Below are 22,515 nucleotides of genomic sequence, written 5' to 3'. Positions count from 1 at the left end.
GATTTCGGTTCGGTGATGATAAGGATGTCATGAGCTCGGATGAGCAGGAAAAGGATTTAGATGTTTAAAGTAAGATGGTATTGTTTTTGGCATCATCTAAGGTCGATGTCAAGTGTAAGAGACCTTGTGTATTGATTTGTGGATTCTTGATATGCTTTACAACATTAGTGTAACCGGTAGCATGGATGTGCGGACTTGTTACCTGGTGCGGAAGGTCGTGGGGGTGTGTCTCACGGAAAGATTGTGTAAGAGTGACATGTAGTCACTTGATTGAGTGAAGATTGAAACCAAGTATGAAGATTGTGGTAATATCATTGATTCGAGAATTTATGCCTGGAGGGAACTCGGTTCATTTGGTTGTGGACTGTGGAAGTTTGTTCCGATTATGACGTCTATTTTTGTGTGTTATGGGAAAAAGGGTTATTATAGATCCCTGAAAGGTTATTATCCTAGTACGGTGCGATCAGAATTGGCTAGAGGTCTGTGGATGGATTTAAATATGAATACAGGCTCTATATCAGGCCGGATGTGTTCATTTCAGCATAAAAGCTCCCTATGAAGGAGTATTCGGACGTTGGATGTCGTTTCGTCGTTGGTTATTTCATGTAATACTATATTGTGCCGTGTGAGTTATGAAACGGCTTGATAAAATTCTTATGTGTTAAGGTTCCGCGTAGAGATAGTGTTGTGTGAGCAGGATGTCTCTCGAGATTCAGATCATATATCGCACCTTAGTTGTGCTTGAGTTTTGTAGCATATGGCAATGTCGGTCCTTCCAGGGATGATATTATGCACTGAGCGTGCTTGTGTCTGATATTCTGATATTTTGTAGTAATGAGCATTCTAGCTCGGTAAGTATTTTTTTTTATAGATTCTTTTTGTGCGGATCGGGTTGCACGCCGCAACAGTTTGATGTTGAGTACAGTTCCCTATATTCTATTTTGTGTGTTTTGTGTCCCATTTTCTGAGGAAGGTTCATGATACTTTTTCAGTTGTTTAATTAGTCACGTGGGTTGAGTAATCCTTTCCATAGTCTGTTTTCCTTATGTATCGCAATCGAGTCCGTAGCTTATTAGATCATTGTGGCATCATATGAGACTTTTTGTCATGTCTGAGGTGGTTTATTTCCTAAGCAGCTTATACTAAGTGAGACGAGGTTATTGGATCCGGGATCAGTACGATCGGATTATATGAAGTATAATAAAGAGCAAATACCATTATTTGGTCCATAATGAGGCAAATGGTTCTTGTTAGAAGGAGAAACTCAATAATTTGTTGACTCAGCAGTTGGTTATGAATTTCTACACATTTCTTCCATCGTGGAAGTAGATCAAGAGTTGGAACAGGAATTATATGTATCATGAGGTGTGTTGTGAACATCAGATTCATGGAATTTCGGCTATTATTATCGGAGGATGATATTATGATCATGTGAATGGTGCGGTGCATGGTCTAAATTCAACCAAGGTATGCAACCCTGTATTGGTGCATCGTGTAGTGATTGATACGGTGTTCGTAGGTTGGAAACATGCATGGTGGAGAATTTTGGATGTTAGAATTGGGCTCTAAGGCTTAATCGCCTAAACAAAGGGGAGAATCTTCAGATTGGCTCGAGTTAATGTGGTCAATTGGGTGTGGTAGCACGGGTAGATGCTCGAAGTGTTAAACTGTGTTTTTGGACAACTCTGGAACAGTCCGTAGCACGTTCGAGGACGAACATATATTTAAGTGGGAGAGAATGTAACGACCCAACCGGTCGTTTTGACTGTTAGAATCCTGTTCCCCTAAATAAAACTTCCCGAATGTGTTTTTAATGATTTATGGCTTGCGGGGATGGTTGGTTCGGGATTTGGATGTATTTAGATTGAAATCAGAACACTTGGTTCCTTAAGTTAACCTTAAAAGGCCAATTTTGACTTCGGTCAATATTTTTAGAAAACGACCCCGGAATCGGGATTTGACGGTTCCAATAGGTTCGTATGATGATTTTGGACTTGGTTGTATGTCCGAATCGGGTTTTTGATAACTCGGGAGCGTTTTGACGCTTAATAGTAAAAATCAACTATTTGAAGGTTTAAAATTCTTTAAATTTGGTTTGGAGTAGGATTTTGAGTAATTGAAGTCCGTTTGGAATTTCGAGTTTGGGAATAGTTCCGTATAGTGATTTAAGACTTGCACGTAAATTTTCGTGTCATTCCGAGTAGTTTAAGTATGTTTCGGCGCATTGGAAGTAAATTAAAGAACTTGAAAATTTTAAGTTTGAATCAATTTGGTTTGGGGTATGATTCTTAGATTTGATGTTATTTTACACGTTCCGTGAGTTCGAACGAGTCCGTTTTATGATTTCAAACCTGTTGGTATGTTCGAGCAAGGCCCCGGAGGCCCCGAGTGTTAACTGGACGAGGCTCAAATCAATTTTGAAATTTTGAAGAAGAGCTGAAGCCTTCTGCTTCTGGTACGTTCGCACCTGCGGTTGGACAGCCGCAAGTGCGACTCTCGCAGATGCGAGGTTTATGCGCAAAAGCGAAAAAGAGAAGGGGAGGTCTGCCATCGCAGGTGCGGAATCTCGGGCGCACCTGCGAACGCGCAGGTGCGAGCATTTTTCGCAGATGCGAGGCTTGGCAGGCGAGGGAAAACTCGCACCTGCAAGGCTTTTCCGCAGGTGCGGTTCCTCTTCTGCAGATGCGAAAATCACTGTTGGGCAGAATGGTTAAAAATCGGAGCTTAGACATTTTTTGAGCCCATTTTTCCTCCATTTGCGGGCAATTTCAGAGCTTTTGAGAGGGGGATTTCAACTAACAACTTGGAGGTAAGTTAATTCTACACACCTTGAGTTAAATACATAGATTATAGGTAGATTATAACTAGTAAATCTTAGAAATTAATGATTTAGATGAAAAACCTAGATTTTTATAAAAATAAGATTTTAACCACGAAAATAGTTATGGAAGTGGGTAGAAATTATATATTCAAGTTCTTGAGATTATGGGTAACGTTTTCATCCAAAAATTTTCAGAATCCGAGCATGTGGGGCCGGGGTAAATTTTAGGAATTTTACCATTTTGTATAAGGTAATTTATTTAATAGATAAATTTCGAATCATTTAGCATATATTAATTATTTTGTATAATATTTGGATAGTTTCGGATTTTTCGGCGTCGAATCGAGAATTCAACGCGACGTGGTAATCGAAAAGTGGACTTTGAGATAAGGTAAGTCTCTTGTCTAATCTTGTGAGGGAGAAATTACCCCATAAGGATTAAATTGAATAATTATTGCTAATTGCGGGGGCTACGTACGCACGAGGTGGCGAGAGTCCGTACGTAGCTACTATTAATGCTAAAGTTCGGGTAGTTTAGGACTCAAAGCATGAATTACTTGTGTAAATTACATTATTTATTTAATTAATATTAATTGATATGTATATATAAATATATTGTGAATTGTTAGATAAAGATATTAAAGGATAGTGATTTTATGTTTAAATTAATTAATTGTCAAAAGAAATTGTTCTTCCTCCCGAATTTATCCTATAATAAATATACTCTTCTTCCGAAGGTACATAAAAAAATGTCCTCCTTTCTTGTGGAGCGGGCCGAATGCCTCGGCAGGATAGATGCATTTATGGATCGTGCCGCACGTCCCTCGGCAGTGTACACGACACTCTGGATCGGACCGTACGTCCTCAGCAGAAATCGTGCATAATAATAATAATTACACGATACCTTAATAGTTTATTTCAGCTTGCGAAACTAATTGATAAATTAAAAATCTTTGAAATTTAATGAATTATTATTCCTGCTTGTTAAGGAATTATTGTTATTCATGTAAATGAGACTAATTGATAAATTAAAAATTTGTTGAAATTGAATTGCAGCTTGTAAAGCTATTTGATAAATTGGAAGTTTTATTGAAATCGCATGATTTAATTAATAAATTGGAAAATTGTTGCATTTGAAGGATTCTTATTATTTCTACTAATTGAATAAAATTATTGTTAACTCTGTGAACCATGCTGATTTGAATAATTATAATTTATTCCAATTATTATTATTGACCCATAGTGAGTGTCAAAGTCGGCTATCTCGTCTCTACCACTTCGAGATTAGGCTTGATACTTAATGGGTATACGCTGTTTTCGTATTCATACTGCACTTGCTGCACATTTTATTGTGCAGGTACATATATGTATAGCAGCCTTGTGGGCGCAGAGGTGTGGTTAATAATTGTGGGGACATAGGTGAGCTGCATTCTATATTACGATCCGGAGCTAACAGAGTCTCCTTCGGGGTTATTATATTTTTCCTGTCTAATTTGTATTCTAGACAGATCCTGTATTTTATTTTTAATTCCCTAGTAAATGCTCGTGCACTTGTGACACCGGGTTTTGGGAATGGTTGTGAATTGTTTAGAAATTTAGCTGCAAAAATATTTATCATTTACTCTATGAGTTTTATCTCTACAATTTTATTAAAAAAAATTATTTTAAAAATACTAAAATGGATAATTAAGTTAATTGATTATGGTTAGCTTGTCTGACAGTGGTGTCCGACGCCATCATGGCCTTTTTTAAATTTTGGGTCGTGACATATTGAGTGCGGATTGGACGTGGATCAGTCAACATTCAACTAGACAGACTAAGAATTTGACATCCATGGACTAACCTGGAATCAAAACTTCAAAGAACAAGCGCAAAATAGGGTGTGTTATGGAGATTCGTATCAAATCACCACTATTATCCATAGCCCCACGGTGAGCGTCAAACTGTTTACCCTAAAAAATGAGTAACAATTAAATTTGTACGCGATTTAAAGGATACGTGATTTAATTTAATACTAATGATCTAAGAACAACAAGTAATTAAATTTTAAAAAAATGAACGATCAAACCAATCGTAATGTGATGATCAAGCCTGATCTCAAGTTGAACACTGAAATTCTGCCTTCGATCGGACTCTCGATATAAGCTCGGTTGCGATTAAAGAAGAGAATAACTGAAGAACACTTTGGATAACAGCTAGAAAACAAAAATGAACTTTTATTGCTTTGATTTGCGTGTCAACAACATGTCAAAATAAAAGAAACTCTCCCTTTATATAGTAGGGGAATTTCAGTCCTAATACAAGTCTAAATAAGGTGTAAATGCCGATCCGCAGTTGATATCGAACGTGATTCGCGCCGTAATATTTAGTTGAGGGCGAATATTACGGCTCCCTACTTGTCATGCCTAACTGTTCCTCCTTTCCACATGGTCTCGAAACTTTACTTGGTCTGGGTCCGTTATTTTGTTGTGTCCGATCTCACATACATCGTTCACTCCTTATTTTGTTGCGTCGAATCGTGCTTCCCTCTTGTTTCCTTATCGGGTAATCGGATAAAATTTTGCCCCCGATTTTACCCCTACACAAAATCAAAATACGTTATATACTACCCAATTTCAATTAGTATGAAGACATTAGGTTGATGATATGCTAAACTTCAATGATCAAATACTCTTACTTGCTACATACAGATAAATAATGTGAAATGAATAGAAGCCTAGAACGGGTAATACGTTATTTTGCTAGATCGATCTTTCATTTGCAATTCTGCCCAAATACGGGCTTCTTTTCCATGTTATATAGTCATTAGTCACATAAGAAAATTTCAATTGCTCAGTTAATTACTTAGAGCCAAAAAAATGTTACTCGTTCTACTTTTCATTTCCTCAAATTTGGAAAGCATATTCAATTGCATGTCATGTGACCCATGGTTTCCGTTGTCCTACCCCTAAAGTATTTTAAGATAACAATAACAATTACCCTTTAAAAATATACTTTCTCGATGTCGACGTACAAATTATTTTGACTTGCACGGAAACTAAGATAAAAAACTACTCACTCCGTTCACGCAATTTTATTTTTGCCGTTATATCCATAATATTTATTATTTATTTTAAATTATTTTTTTAAATTCAATAAAATATGTATATTAGTGGCGTAAAAAGCGAAGATACCAGGTAAATTATGCACTTTATTTATTAATTTATCAGTGACATAAAAATTCAAACCGTGCCAAGTAAAAGGGAACGAAATGAATATAAAAAAATTATAATGTTAACTTATTAAATTTGTGACAAGAGTAACTTAAATGTGAAAAAAGTGAAAGATCACGAAAGAATTGTCGTATTACCAGGTGCTATTAAATTAGGAAACTGAGGGAATAGTAGTTAGGACGAGGCGATTAAGAAGATGGAAGAGGGAAAACTGTGAGCTCATTTATCAAAATATTTATTTTATTCAGCTTTGAATACAGTTACTACAAAGGATCCCGATCTGGATAAATCGACGACAACAACAGCACTAGACGCCGGCAGCCGGTCACCACCTCTGCACCGCCTTGAATGCACAAACCGATTCGGATTGCGTCTATCACATTTCTGGCATTCATTTGAAATACACAACCGCAGAAGAAACTTCAAAGCTTCTACGCGATTAGAGCTTGCACCAGCTTCTGTTCGATTTCCAGTTTCCGTGAGTGTTCCGATTTCTCTGCTCCAATAATATTTGCTCACGTTTAAACTTGACAATCCGCATTGTCATTCTTCTGAATCACAACATTTCATAAGGTTCGGATCCATGCTTATTTTTATCACTCTGAACCAGCGAGGTGCCAATCGTATTTCTCTTTTTGTCCAGAATGTGGGCGCTCCATATGCCATTTTTAGGCATTTAAAGAAGCAATTGCATGGTTGAGGCATTTTAATTTTTCTGCCGGCACGTATATGTGAAAAGGAATCATTTTTTATTTTTCTGAACGATATGCAGCAGAGGCTATTGAAAATTCCAATTTTTGCTGCTCTTTGCATAAGCGCGTTTTGTTATCTATATCTGGTCGGGAATAACTATGTGGCAATTGTGATGATGTGTAGTGATAGCTGGGTGTATGTACACCATTAGTTATTTGAACAGGTTGAAAATTTTTGGGATACCATTTGATGCAAAAGCTAGCCTCAAACAATTTCTGGTATAATTGAACGCAAAGTGAATGGACAAAGAAAGTTAGGATATGGAAAGAAGAAGACATTTGATACTTTGTTCTGAATTTTCTTAATTGAATATGTATAAGGGTACATCCAAATGAGGAACAGAACAAATAATTATAAATTGAATTAAATAAATATAGCCTGTTGTAATTTGTTAACAGTTTGTTATATCCCCTCAGCACTAGTAAACTTTCTAGATCGAGGTTAGCATTGATTGATGACTAGAGATCATTGTTTTGTTTCAGACATGTCATATGATGACAATTACTTGCCCTATTGCATTCGTTACTGTGGTTCTTCACAATGCTGATTCTTTTTTTCTGTTTGGTTCCAGAATGGAATCTGAATCCACTAGTTCATCTCCACAACTCTCCAGTAAATGTTCTGATACTGAAGCTCCCAAGCCAGTTGCTTCCCAGAAAGATAATGCTGCTCAGCACACATCTAAGTCACCTACATCAGCCATATCATCTTGGGCGAAAACCTTAAACTTTCCACAGCCTGTAGCGCCCGGGCAGCAGGGGTCAGCAACTGGGGATACTGGGACATCTACATTCTCACGTTTTGCTAGTGGTCTTGGTTTGCCATTCACTTCGAAAGCTTCTGAGGCAAATGATAGTGCTGGAGGCAACTCACCAACCACACAATCAGGTGTGTTTGAATCAATCACTAAAGGGCTAATTGACACATCTCTGAATGCTGTGAAAGCTGTGCAAGTTAAGGCACGACATGCAGTATCTCAGAACAAGCGAAGATACCAGGTAGATCAGAATGTTGCTGCTTTGTTTGTCTTAAGTTTTTCTTATTCGCATAAGATATGAAGTCAACACCATTTAGTTAGCAACTCTAGACATTACCACTTAAGTTAATCTTATTTGTATAAGATACGAAGTCAATTGGTTAAATAAAACAGGAGGGTGGATTTGATTTGGATATGACTCTGAATATTTGCTGTATCTTTTCTTAGATATAGCTGATTATTGATGTAAAGTGATTAAATAAAACAGGAGGGTGGATTTGATTTGGATATGACTTACATAACAGAGAATATCATAGCTATGGGTTTTCCTGCAGGCGACATGAGCTCTGGTTTCTTTGGATATGTTGAGGTAAAGATCGCCCATAATTTAGGATATTTTCCACTTATTCAGTTATTCCAAAACTGCATTTTTCTAACATATAAGATGAATGATACAGGGGTTCTACCGAAATCACATGGAGGAAGTGATAAAATTTTTCGAGACTCATCATAAGGTAATTTCGAGTAAAACTTGATAGTTCTTTGTCCCCAATAACTCTATTGTAGTGCATCTTATAGTTTTAGAAGAACTGTGCTTCTCGAAATACCAATAGCTATGGTTTTGTAGAATAGTGAGTGCTCCATGGTTGCTGTAAAAGTGACTGCTCATCATGATGTTTCTTTCTAAGAAGAGAACTGTAGTAGCATTTGAGTGTTGCCATCAATGTATCCCAAAGACTAAAACAGCTGTTTGTTGTGATTGAAAATATAAAATAGGTATTCTTTATTCATTTTTTTTTTCTAGAGGAAAGAGTGAGATGGAAAGAGAAATGCTCTTTTTTTCGTCTTCTAGCTTTGACCAAGACATAGGGAGGCTTTCTGATTCAGTGGATAATATATCACCTTATACCTAGTGCATTTGTTGATAATACTCCTTTTATTTTGTTTTAGATCTGGTAATTTTCCTAAGTGAAAATTTGGGAATTGGACAGCAGATGTGCATGATAAGTTAACTCTCTGTCTATTTGAATGTAATGCAGCTATAGCCTTATAGGTGTTTAAATATATTACTGATGGCTTATTATATTCTTTTCATTTCTTATCTCTTACTGCAATTTCATCTCTCCTGGAATGCAGGGAAAGTACAAAGTTTATAATCTTTGTTCAGAGAGATTGTACGATGCTTCACTATTTGGGGGAAAGGTGCAAATTTCTTCCTTCTATAAATTAAATTTTTTATTCCATCATATTTGAGGTTTAGAGCGGATAACTAGATCTCTGTTAGTTCTTTTCTCGTAAAATCTTATGATATGTGCTCATTGCAAAATGCCATACGTACTTAGAATTATCCTTTTCAAGGCATACAGGAATGTCTTGCTGATTAAATCTGACGTATTTTTTGTTTTATTATCATGTACCTGTCTGGCAGCTTTCTTTAATTGGGTTTGTTTCAACTACTAGAATATTAACCTGGTCAACATTTCTCTGAATGTAGAAATCTATGCTTCTAAAGATGTATCCATCCTTCACACTGATTAGTAGAAAGCTTCTAGCAGGACACTTCCCCTGTTGCTGGTGAAAGCAATGCTGTTTAGCTTCAATGGAACAACCAAAAAATTACAAAAGATATCGATATTACTGTTTTATTTTCTTTATTCTTATCTTATTTATCTCTCTGTTTTATGACTTTATCAATTATAAAGTTAGAGCCGAACTATTCTGCAGTGTCACTTAGCCAGCTTTCTTAATTTGTTGTAAAAAATATCACGTAAGACATCAAATTATAGCGTTAGTATCTGTGGATGATATTCATCTCGTCAAATTCACCAAGAATCCTCACCAATGATATTTAACATCTTGATGTTATGCTACTATTCGTAGATTTAGCGCGAGAAAAGGACATGTTACTTGAACATTCATTACTCAGTCAATCACAGGTTCAAGAAGTTACTTAAATTACGTGAATGCGAAAGATTAGTCTCAAACACCTGCCTTGAGAGCAGCCTGGAAAGAGTCCTGGCCATCATAACATTCATAAACGAGATTGGTACGAATTTTGGAGTAATGAAATATCAAGGTTTTTTGGGTACCTGGGCTCGCCTATTACGAAAAGCTCCTTCGCTTTTATGGGTCCAAATGCTCACTAGTAGCACTGGATGAATCCTAAAAAACAACTAGGAAACAAGAATCCCAAATAAACTCAACCTGACTAATAAGCTAAAAGACTGCTGCGATCCACCTTTAGAGAATTTGTTTGATCCAAACGTCCGGTTCATGCTTCTAAACCAGTTGGATGCTTGGGCTAGATCCAGTGCCCCACATATTCAATGTGTTTAGATTTGCAGGCAACTATGTTGAGTAGACTCTCCAAAATGCCACTGCTCCCATGTCGGATCCTCCCAATATACATTGCTTTTGGAGGATCCGGCACGCACCCAGTGACATTTTTGGAGAGTCCGTGTAACATAGGCAGACAACACATTCTAATCTGCATGTAGTTAAATCAGAAACCTAAAATAGATGGCTGATAGTGGAACCATTGCTGATATGATACCCTCACCTAAAACTTTATTTTGTACTAGTTCATTTTCGGGATTGCAGAGCCTCAAAGTGGAGAAATTTTTTTTCTGGAAGGATTTTGATGAGTACCTTTTCATTTTGAGATTTTCTTTGAAGAATTTGCGCAAGTGTAAAAGTCTTGAACATTTTGCAGTTGTATAATGTTGAATATGAACAGGTTGCATCTTTCCCATTTGATGATCACAACTGCCCGCCAATTCATCTTATTAAACTGTTTTGCCAAAGTGCATATTCGTGGTTGAAGGAGGACATTCTAAATGTGGTAGTTGTACACTGTAAAGCTGGAATGGCTAGGACAGGGCTTATGATTTGTAGCCTCCTTCTATTCTTGAAGGTGAGACCTTGTACATGGAAAATACTTGCATGCAGGCTGAAACTTTGGCTAGTTTCTCCCATTCACACTTATTGTTTTACCCTTTTTACTATTCAGTTTTTCCCAACAGCTGAGGAATGCATCAACTACTATAACCAAAAAAGATGTGTAGATGGGAAGGCCCTTATTCTTCCAAGTCAGATTGTTAGTCATCGCCTCCAATGAAACATATTGATTTACAGCCATTTATTTCATTGATCTAGCTAATGACTTTTGTGCTTTTCCTAGAGGTATGTAAAATATTTTGAGCGCATCTTGACTCAATTCGGTGGTGAAACTCCGCCTGGACGTAGGTACTTTTCTTGTTAACTATAGTTAATTCTTTGTCTGATCTTCAAGAAGTAATTAAGCAGTTACCATGCTGCAGGTGCATGCTGAGAGGATTTCGATTCCACAAGTGTTCATCCTGGATAAGGCCCTCAATTACAATATCTAGTCACAGTGGTAGGTTTTCTGCACACAATATTGGCAAAATAACATCCATCTATAATCGCCTTATAATCAAGTGGCTACTTTGTGTTCTTCTACTTTAAAAGGCTGAGTTGTTCAATGCTACACCTTGTATTTGTCGAAATGCTTCGTGAATCAGATCCTATTTGAGCTAGCATGCTTTTATTGATGCTTTTACCAAGTAGGATGCATCTTATCCCATCACCTTGCTAAGAATCCAGCATGATCTTGATGTTGTACTTTCTGCAGGCATCCTGTTTTCAACAAAAAAGCATCCGAAGACTAAGGACCTTATGGTAAATTAGTTCAATCTCTGTGTATGACTCTTGCTTAATTGTAAACCGTGCTTAAATTAATTTAAAAAGATATTTTCAGTTTCAAAGTATTTGTCCCCTTGTGATATATCTTATTTATTTGTTGTATGTTGGTTATTGCAGCCTGAAGATTTTTGGATACGAACACAAAGAAAAGGAATTATGGTTTTTGCTCTACCAGGTGAACCTGGTCTAACTGAATTGGCAGGCGACTTCAAGATCTATTTTCATGATCGCCAAGGAGATTTCTACTGGTTTGCAATTGATCCTTTTTCTTTTCAGTATTTCTTATATCTGTGCATGCCATTCAAGGATCTATTTTTATTGTAATCTAAAAGTAGTGAGAACCGGACACTAACCAAAAAAATGGGGGGGGGGGGGGGGGGGGTGTTAGAGGAACTTCTGTAGTAATCAATAATGAAATGTTCTGTTCTTCCTAGCACTACCCATGGCAACTCCTTGTGAGAAGAGGAACATGCAAGTGAAAATGTTAGCTGAATAGTTCTTTCGGACACATAAGAATTTCATCCTATTTCCATTGCAGCTGGTTAAACACGTCAATGATGGAAAACAGACTGATTTTAGGTGTCTCGGAATTGGATGGCTTTGATAAGGTAATTGATATGCTTGTCATCTGTAGTACTACTTTGTTATGATTAAGAGTCTGACTCAATATCCTTTCTGAAGATCCATTCTTTTCCCATGGAATAGCATTCTACCTTCATCTAGGCTCTAATTGGATTTGCATCTTCTTTCACTTTCTATATGTATCTTTTCAGAGGAAACTACCATCTCCTGGATTCCAAGTTGAGATTGTGATGGTAGATTATGATGGAAGTGTTCCAGAAAAGTCCAAGGCTGATGGTGCCGCCAAAGGAAAGGACCCAAGACAAGGAAACAGTTCTTCATCCAGTGAACGAATTAAAGGTAATTTGAACAAAAACACGGTATCGGGGGGCCAAAACCGTGGTGATGATGTATTTTCAGATAGTGACGGGGAGGAAGCTGCACCTTCCAGTACAAAAAGTCGGACAAGTGCTTCACAAACTGCTGCTGCGGGTGTTGATTCTGGCTCCCAAAAGGAGCAGATTGCCAATCTAACACATAATGCCGAACAACTTTCTCTTCGGAGCAGTGATCCTAAAAGTGGTGCAAGCGAGATCAAGGACGAGACAGTTGAGAGAGCTGCCATTCCAAATCTGGGCTCAAGTGATATTAAGGCCATTGCAGCAGATGCATCTGTGTTCAGTTTCGGAGACGATGACGATTATGAAAGTGAATAAGCAAGAAAATTCATCACAAGTGAAGAGAATGAATCAACAATAGAAAAGGAAAAAAGTCGACGCAAATATAATTTTTAACATTTTCCTTTCAGTTTCTCTCCCTTATTTCTTTTGAAGTTGGTGGAGCTTTTAGAATTTACAGATATTCTTAAGCTGATGCTTTCCACCATTTTCTTAGCTATTTTGATTTATTTCACGGTAGACGTTTGACCTGTCAGATTCTTATGCCTAATTTATCACAAAATCCAACTTGTTGTTGGCAATTTCAAAGAAGTAGCTCTAAGTTATTAGAAAGATGGCTAGCTCTTTGACCTTTATGGAGCATGGGGCTTTAGATGTCAATATTTGATCCTTGTAAAATCCCCTGGGCAGTCCGAATCTTTGTTTTCTCATAAGAATAATATAGTTATTTTGTTCGAGTTGCAAAGTTCTTTACCTCCTTTGTCTTTCAGTCTTTTAGTTTTTCAATCACTTTTTAAGTTTTAAGTGAATCTCATAATAATTTGAATCTGCAGTAGTATCTTCAAGCTGTATATTGGTATCATGTCCTCCGTTTCTTTGCTCATTCAAGGATTTCTTTACCTCGAAATATCTTTATATTGGCTTAAGCTGTTGCGAATAATCTTCGGGGGCTATCTTATGAACAAACAAATCTTCAGTAATACCTGTATCAAGTTGAGAAGAGACGTGTTTCTGTGTATATTGTGAGCTAGAGAAAAGTTGCATATAATTTGAAAGGTTCAAATTAATTATTCAAGCTTCATCAGGGCCCTTATGTAGACAGAAAAAACCAAAACAGTTGGTTTACTATTCAAGTCAAAAACAAGGAAGTTTCTGTTTGCACATAAGTACAATATTCGAAGCTTCTTAAAAATCTGTTAAATATAGAGACAGTGAGAGCCATAAAAGAAAAAGAGGTAGGATGCTCTTAACCTACAGTGTCAACCCCCCCCAAATCCAAATACCGTAGATGCTTAATGTAATTGCCTCTCAACCTCTAGGCTTTATTTTGAAAGTCAGTCACAATATCTGCACAGGCAATAAGCATTTTTAGTCATTCTTCTGCTTGATTTTTTTTATTTCATTTTTTCTCTTTACTATATTTGTTACCCAAAGACGGAATTTTAGCATATTTACTAACTTGTTGATGTAGAGGAAAAGTTGCTGGCTCGTAATCGTATAGCATATAAAATTTGTAAAAGGAGCAGAATATAGTAATCCGTTTCCCTTAGAGACTATTTAAATTTGATAGGATTCAAATGCAATTTTTTTAAGCATGTCCGCCTCAAAGACGACCAAGACCCTCAACTGGTACAGACGCATTTTTTAGACCGTTTCTTTTCATTCAAACTTGATCATCCATTAATAACTAAGTCAATCACATACTAAATGACAGAATATTTGTTGGCCTTCGTCAAAGTCAATACTCTTAATTTTGCTAGTTCATCCTTCTTTATAGTAGCAATTAACTTCAATTTGCAGATAGTTTAAACTTTAAACTACTTTGACTACTTATCCTCCAGCTGAAACAGCCTTTTCATTTTGAGTCCCAAAACTTCACTCTACCAAGTATTACCAAATACCAAGTATGTACTAGCTTCTACTACCAAAAATACCAAAGTAACTATGTTCACCAAGATTTAGACAAATGAATAAATCACCTAACTTTTTTTCTCCGTTAGAATTATGAACGTTGATTTCCCGCAGTCCTAGATAGCAATATTGTGTTTTAGCATAGGATTAAGCATTAGCAATCAACATGTCAACACAGAAAAAAAACAAAGCTTGGTTAAAATTGCACATGCTTCTTCCGCCGAGGAGTTACGTGGAGCACAGGTATAAGATACAACATCATCAACATCGAATAGGGAAAGATGGCATACATCTACTTAACCAACACATCTTCAGAGAGTCACAGATCATAAATAGACAATGCTACTTACGTAGCTGAAAAATCTTTATCCAGAAGCAACTAATGAAGCAATATCTTTATCAAATCCTCCTCAAATTTTCACCTTAACACAAAGTTTATATCTAGCACAGCAGACACTAAAAATAAGACCAGGACTTCCAATGCCTGTTGAGGGAGAATTTGCTTTGCAGGTTACTAGCTTTTATCATCCAACTTTGATCTAGTCATTATCATACACATTAAAGTTAAACAAAATCAAACTAAAGTTCATCAGAATGGGAAGTGAGATGTATATCTGCACATTGTATTGAACACTGCAAATACAAAATTAAAAGGAATGAATGAGAAAAGTTGAGAGTGGATCATTGTATGACCAATTACAGCTAACAATACGAACAGTATGATTTTTCTGTTTTAACTTTTGTTCACAATATTCATAAGCTCTCATTGGAATCACCATTACCATTTGACAACCTGCGGAGAGTGCACGCCACTAGGCCTCTTCCTCCAAAAAACCCAAACCATGACTTAGCTGCTGCTGATCGACCTACGTTGCTTGTCGACGGAATATCAGCGGCACCAATAATGGGCAGTGTATTCGCTATAGGTTGAAACTCTACTGCATCTTCTAGTGCTCCACCATCACTTGCACTACCATCCACAGGTTCAACATCAACTTCCCCGACATCAAGATTCACTGCTAGCGATCGCCTCCTAGCTCTCAACCAATCTGCAACATCACCTGTAACATGCTTGCACTTCTTAACCTTAATTTTCACCAAATTCGGACACCCCCAAGCGAAAGACTCAATCCCTTCATCCGTCACTTCACATCCCTTGATACACAGCTTCTTCAAGGCCATACATTTCGTGGCAATACAAGATACTTCAGGATCTCCAATAGTGTCACTGCCACAAAGTGCCAATCTTTCTAACTTTTGACAATTCGAAGCTATCGCCAACAAACTAGGCGACGTAGGATTCAGACCAATAAGCACCAATTCTTTGAGATTCAAACTATTCTCAGCAATTGCAACTAAACCCTCATCTCCTATTCTATTAGTCCTCCATCCATCAATGTGAAGCTTCCTCAATAACTTACATTTCCTAGCCACTGCTACAACACCAGCATCCGTGCATTCGGGCGTTTTTACCAAATGCAAAATCTCCAAATTTGGACAATTAGATATCGCGTTAAGCCCAGTATCACTCACTTGAAGCCTCTCCAAATGAATCTCAGCAACATGATTTTCCCTACTCCCAATTGTCTCAAAAAGCCTATCCCAATCACCTAAACAACGCAACAACTTCAAAGTCCTCAAATTCTTGGACCCAATAATCAAAGGCTCAAAGCACTGGCCATTATAAAGCTCTTTCAAACATATAGATTTAAGCGATGAAGCCGCAGCTCCAGGGCCAATTGGGTCAGCTGCAAACCCATCATTGATGCCACGTAGGCGCTTCACAGATAATTCCTCAAGGGTAGAACAGTGATCAAGCAAAGCATTCATACCTTTGGCTCCAAACATGCAAGACCCACATGAGAATTTCTTCAAACTCTTACAATTCTTTGCAAAAGCAGACATACCCACATCGGTAACATCACGGCAGCCACGCAGCTTTAGGCGCGTGAGGTTAACGCAACGGAGGGAGATAAGGGTCAAAGCTTCATCATTTATGCTCACGGATTTACGATCACATCGGAGGGCGAGTTTCGTAACAGAATCGAAACGAGAGAAGACGGTGGGGATATGAGGGAGGAACTCAGCTTTTGCGTTGAGGGAAAGGCGGTGACGGCTTTGACCCTCCACTAAAAGCCATCTCTGGCACACGAGGGAACATTTCTTCCGGTCGCCGGAGCTCAGGCACTGGAAAATTAAAGCTAAACATTCATCGGGAAGCTCATATGTGTAATCTGGGTTTTCGAAATCCGAGGGGATGATTGATTCATCTTCATCTGAATTCATGAGGGAGAAAAAACCAGAATCGGAGGTGGAACGGTGGTGGTTGGGAAGTGGGCTCGGGTGAAGGTTACGGTTACGGTTTTTCGGTCCACCACCACATTGGGTCGATGAATATTGGCCCATTTTGCTTGAATGAGAGAAGAGGGAAACTGAGAGATTTAGGATTCGAAATGGATTGCGCTGCAGGAATTGAAGATTGGAAAAAGGGAGATGTTTAATATAGGAAGAGTAATAAGAGAGAGGTTGACATTTGACTGGGTTAAAAGGGTGGAATATTGAAAGAGAGGAGGAGGAGGAAGAAGAAGAAGAGGAGCTATAGAGGAAATGTGCGCGTCCTCGTCAATATCGTCAATGGCCGACTAATAATATTGGAATATCCAGTTGGTAGAAGAAATTATATGGACCAAAATACCCTTTTATACTTCTTCTTTGTCTACTCTTCTTTTTGCACATGTAATTTATTTTGGGGGAATAGTGTTTAAAGACGTAGCAGATCAGTGTTTGCTGTGTCAATTTCGAGTTGGAATAAGGCGTTACATGCTTTACTTGCATCTTATATGTGATTGTTAAATTAATTTATATATTTTTTATCATAAAAATATCGAGTTCAACTTGCATATATCTTGATTAATCTATCAGGTATTCCGATATAATTAAGTAGATATATCGAGTAAATCTATGAATCAAGCTTGGAGCATATGTTCTCGTACTCAATGTTATAGTTGTGATTCAATAAAGTTGCGATCTTCAGGTTATTATTCATATGCCTCAGCCTTTTTCAACCATATCCCTTGAGGACATAAAGTAGTTTTTTTTTTTAGAATTTTGAAACTTGTGTAAACAATAATATTATTAGAAAGTGCTGAATTTTATTAGAACATTAAAAAATGTAAACAATGTCAAATAAAATGGAACAAATTGAATGCTTACACTATGATGCCAAATTCACAGACTACTGACATTCGCAATAATTCAGACTGTAGCAACATAATCACCAATCATACCCATTACCTACCTACTTTTATTATTTTTGTGGAATAGCTTAAAGTTAATTTTAATATGTTCTTTACCTTTTTGGTGTACAAACGTTGATCTAAAATTTAAATTTTATAAATTCAAATTCTAACGTTTTTATTATTGAACTCGTATATACTATTTGTTATAAGTTATTATATATACTATTTATTATAATTTTAATAAATTCTTATATATAATTTTATATTTTGCGATCAATTGAATCCGATATTATAATATTATAAGTTAGGATCTGCCCCTTGGGTGTATATGGAGGAATGAATGCCCACGAGACCAATTCCTAAGAAGAAAGAGAGAGTGGAGACTGGGGTGTGGACCGAAGATTCCGAGTTTGCGGCCCGTTCTTTCGCTAATTAGCCACGTAGAATACTACGAAGTTATTATATATGTAAGATTAGACAAGTTAGTGGTATTTGACTTGTTCCAGATGTATGAAACGCACAATTAACGACATGCACTATTCTTCTTCTCTCGTCTTCGCCACTGTTTTAAAAGGCGTTTTCGGGACGAGGCGTACCAAAAACGCCCCGGGGCGATGGTGTAGGGCGAAAATCTCAAAAGGCGTACGTCCCATAATTTAGGGTGTGTGCCCGGACATTCGGGACGTACGCCCGAGCGTTCGAGGCGCGTTTTTTTTAGTAAGGAATAAGCCTCAGAGACTTTTTCAAATTAAAAAAAAATTATTCAATTAGTCATTCATATAATACCCAAATTCTCATTTGGTAATTACTCAAAAGATTTATAAAGGAACTCAAAAGTATTAAATTTAAAAGTAAAGACCTTTTTATTGATTTAAACCCTAATTCGTGGTTTTTCCAATTTGTTATTTTGTCCGCTAGTCTGCTAATATCTACCAAAAGCAACGAATATTTAATTTTTTTTTAAAATACAAAGAGAACTACATTGTTCTTCATAGCAGCAAATTCAAAGTTCAAATTGCATGTTAATCATCTTTTTGGTTCCTCCATATAGAAAACTTTATTCTTTTAGACTCAAATTACTTGTGCTTGTAAGTAACGCATAATAGATTGTTTTGATTATTTTTTGTGTGGATGGAGCACATATATATATAGTTTTCTTTAATTTTTATGCAATTTTACCTGTTTATAAATATTTACTGTCATTATATTATTTTATAAAATATTAAAAATTAAATACCTATTGGGCTTACGCCCCGCTGAGGCTTATGTAAAATACCTCGCCTTACGCTCATGCCTTTTAAAACACTGGTACTCTTCACCATAATGGACGATGAGCTATCTACTAACTGCAATTATAATACTACATGTTTCTTCTCTGCTGGTCTCATCTACGGAGTCGGAGCTACAATTTTAAATTTATGGGTTCAATATTTTAATCGCCTTAAGTTACTGAGTTATAAATTAACAATTTGTATATATTTAATAAAAATTTTAAGATAAATACATGGTTCGAACCAAAGCTACTGGGTTCGGCCGAACACTTTCTCGGCACTAGCTCCGCCTCTGCTCATCTATGATTTTAATTTAATGAATTCAATATTTAAATTTCTAGCATTAAACCATTAAGTTTTAAATTTATATATATATATATATATATATATATATATATATATATATATATATATATATATATATATATATTTAATATAAAGTATAAAAAATGATGGGTTCATATGAATCAATACTAATGTTATCTATCTGCCGATGATCACCATATAGGTGGAAGAGTTTTAAAGAGAATGCTTGTATAGGGTAAAATTGACTTATATTAAATGATCGAATGATAGGACAACACGTGGAACTGGAGACAGATGAAAGAGAAATCAAGTGAGAACCAGGACCGGGAACAACAGTTGTAGTTGGCACTGGATAAACCCCGAGGGAAACATGATCAATGTGAGGGGGTTGAATGTTTGTCACCAAATGACATTTAATAAAGAATAATCCCTAGTATTAAATAGGCAGCCGTTGTAGAGAATTTTGGCATTCATAGCCTGTCGTTACATATTCATTAATGGTCCCCTTTATTGTCATTTAAGAGGGGCTTGATCCTAGGATCTTGTTTTCTAGGTATAACTATAAATAGTAGCTTCAACAGTCATTGTAAGGACACGAAATATCTGGCAAAACTTATGCTATACTCTATTCCCAAGCTAAAGAATACAACTTTACTTTCTGTTTTATATTGCTCTCATTTCTGTCCTCGGAACTATTGCTCCCGGAGCTTGGCCTACCATTTTCTTTGGTTTTAAGGCTAAGTCTTATTTTTAATCTATTTTATTTATCATTTTGGATCAAATCATTCGCTTGTTTATAAACCACGTAACAAATTCAACTGTGTCGTTTTATGGGTAAATAATTTGGCGTCCACCGTGGGGCTTAGACAGTTGTGTAATTGAGTTGGTCCTTGCATCTATTACTAGTTCTTTGATTCTTTGTTCTTAGCAAAAATAAAAAAAATGACAGTTAACGATGTCAACACCGCACACAATGTTGGGGCGCACGAGAATTTGCCTCAACATGAAAATTCAATCAGTGACACCCGCAACGAGGGGGCATGGTAACTCCGATCCATGGTGGGCAATATCCCCAAGATGTGCGGGAAATAACTCCCGATGATGCAGAGGACGAGAACGTTATGGAGACGGTAAAGATCTTGAGAGAGAAGCAAAAAGCCTTATGGGCCATCTCTCAAGGCAAGACCATGTCATGATGGAACTAAAGCACGCATTATCGGGTGCTTCTAACAATGCACACAGAAGAGGCCCAACTTCTCCCAGCGTTCCTGCAAATCAAACAGCTCAAAGAGTTGATAATAACACCCCGAGGGGTGAGGTCTGTTTCAACGGAGCCGGGGGAACCGGTAGAATATCCGGTAACGACAACAGTAATGATCCCTTCAAGACCGAATTCATGAGATTCACGGGGGAGATCAATGAGTGGATGGATTAGAACGCAAAAGAATTTCACGCCTGAATGGATCAAATTCCGGACGGACCACCAGTTTTGAAGGGCCTAGATTCAAAGAAGTACACCCAGTTACCATTTAAACCGAGCACAACACCAAAATTAATTCTGAAATGGTTCAATATGCCGGACATATCAAAGTACGATGGCACTTCAGATCCTTAGAAGCACATCACAACTTATACAACGGCGGTGAAAGGGAACAACCTGGCTCAACACGAGATTGAGTCAGTTCTGCTGAAAAATTTCGGAGAAATCCTCACGAAAGAGGCCTTGACATAGTATTCGCTTTTATCCGTACATTCAATTGATTCTTTTAAAATGCTCGCAGATTCGTTCATAAAGGTCCATGCCGGGGCCAAAAAGGTTGAAGCCCGGAAGGCGAACATATTCAGGATTGCACAGGGTGAGTCCGAATTGCTGCGGAAATTCGCCATTAGATTTCAGAAAGAAAGGATATTGCTATCGGTCGTACCAGATGAATGGGCAGCTGCGGCATTCACTAAGGGTTTCAACCCGAGGAGCTCCGACGCCTCCCGAAAGTTGAAGGAAAGCCTGCTTGAATTTCAAGAGACCACATAGGCGGATATCCATAGCCTCTATGAATCGAAGATAAGGATAAAAGATGATCTGCTCGGGTTCCCGACATCAACCAAGGGACAGGATCGAGACAAGAACTGGGATAAGTTCAAGAATGATTTTGATGCAGAACGGCGATCTTCTAAAGGCCTATTCTTGCCTTAAGATAGAGCCGAAATATGCAGCAACAAATGGTTCCAGTCCTCGGATAGATTTATTCTCGATAAAAGAACTGACCGCGGCCGGAACAACAGGTTGCTTCAAGAAAAAGAGGTAAGGGGGCCGAGATTCCTCATATCCCAGGCTGTTAGATTATAATTTCAACATCAACATAGTGGAGCTTGTATCAGCAATGAGAAACATCAAGGAAGCGCGATTCCCGAAGCTAATCAGATTCGATCCCGGCCAGAGGGATCCCAACTTATGGTGTGAATATCATGGAATTCATGGTCATAGAACTGGTGATTGCCGGCATCTGCACGAGAAAGTGGCAACGCTATTGAAGAACAATCATCTTAGGGAGTTCTTGAGCGACCGAGCCAAAAATAATTACGGATACAATCGGGACAACGCAGAACCCTCGAAGATATGGGAAAACCCTCCTCGGCTGACGTTTAAGATAATTTTCGGAGGGAATGAAACCAATGGTGTAACTTTCTCGGAAACCAAAAAAATAAAGGTATCGATGACCCACAGTAAGAGACTTTTCTCGGAAACCAAGAAAACAAAGGTATCAGTGACCCAGAGTAAGAGAATCTGAGAAGTCGCTGAAGACGATATCACTTTCACGGAAGAAGACGCCGATGGACTTCTTCCGCCGCACAATGACGCCCTGGTAATTTCTCTTAATGTTCTAGATTTCAAGATTAAATGTGTTTTGGTTGACCGAGGAAGTTTGTACAACATCATTCAATTGAGAGTGCTGGAACAAGCCAAATTGACCGGAAACATCATTCCGGCAACAAAGCTCTACGTCGGGTTCAACTTAGCGAGTGTGACAACCCGAGGGGAGATCCTGCTACCCACGAATGCCGAAGGGGCCACGAAGGCCACCTTATTTGAAGTGGTGGACAGAGATATGGGCTACAACATAAATCTCGGTAGAATATGGTTACATGAGATGAAGGCTGTACCATCAACATATCACCAACTGTTGAAGTTCCCGACCCCATAGGGAATCAAGAAAATAAGAGGAGATGAACAGGAAGCGAGAGAAGTGAACGCAATATCAGTTTCCAGCAGTAAAGGGAAGGAACTCAACAAATAGCAATTACATGAATCGATGCCTACTCCTAAGCCGAGCGAAGATGTTAAA

At 37.6% G+C, this 22,515-nt stretch overlaps 2 protein-coding genes across 2 annotated transcripts; one reads left to right on the top strand and one right to left on the bottom strand.

Moving 5' to 3' along the window:
- Positions 1–6,209: 6,209 nt before the first annotated feature.
- On the top strand, positions 6,210–13,189 carry LOC104111597 (phosphatidylinositol 3,4,5-trisphosphate 3-phosphatase and protein-tyrosine-phosphatase PTEN2A-like). The gene is made up of 13 exons (XM_009621330.4): positions 6,210–6,511; positions 7,358–7,784; positions 8,031–8,132; positions 8,221–8,277; positions 8,900–8,965; positions 10,500–10,676; positions 10,773–10,859; positions 10,944–11,008; positions 11,083–11,159; positions 11,415–11,461; positions 11,603–11,733; positions 12,024–12,093; positions 12,259–13,189. The coding sequence occupies exons 2-13, from the start codon at positions 7,359–7,361 to the stop codon at positions 12,760–12,762; spliced, it is 1,809 nt and encodes a 602-aa protein (XP_009619625.1). The 5' UTR covers positions 6,210–6,511; position 7,358; the 3' UTR covers positions 12,763–13,189.
- Positions 13,190–14,940: 1,751 nt separating this feature from the next.
- LOC104111598 (F-box protein At1g47056-like) lies at positions 14,941–17,031 on the bottom strand. Its single transcript, XM_009621331.4, has one exon. It carries the CDS (start codon positions 16,759–16,761, stop codon positions 15,109–15,111), a length of 1,653 nt encoding a protein of 550 aa, XP_009619626.1. The 5' UTR covers positions 16,762–17,031; the 3' UTR covers positions 14,941–15,108.
- Positions 17,032–22,515: the final 5,484 nt, after the last annotated feature.

This window comes from Nicotiana tomentosiformis, chromosome 2, assembly GCF_000390325.3.
Source record: "Nicotiana tomentosiformis chromosome 2, ASM39032v3, whole genome shotgun sequence".
Taxonomy (NCBI): domain Eukaryota; kingdom Viridiplantae; phylum Streptophyta; class Magnoliopsida; order Solanales; family Solanaceae; genus Nicotiana; species Nicotiana tomentosiformis.
The sequence above is the reverse complement of the archived record's forward strand: the minus strand, read 5'-3'. Positions and strand labels throughout refer to the sequence as shown.

Excerpts from the sequence above, each read along its gene's own strand:
- LOC104111597 (XM_009621330.4), top strand. The coding sequence starts at position 7,359 with ATGGAATCTGAATCCACTAGTTCATCTCCACAACTCTCCAGTAAATGT. Across the intron at positions 10,677-10,772 it reads GCCTCCTTCTATTCTTGAAG|TTTTTCCCAACAGCTGAGGA; the intron begins GTGAGACCTTGT and ends TTTACTATTCAG. Across the intron at positions 11,009-11,082 it reads GAAACTCCGCCTGGACGTAG|GTGCATGCTGAGAGGATTTC; the intron begins GTACTTTTCTTG and ends ACCATGCTGCAG.
- LOC104111598 (XM_009621331.4), bottom strand. The coding sequence starts at position 16,761 with ATGGGCCAATATTCATCGACCCAATGTGGTGGTGGACCGAAAAACCGT.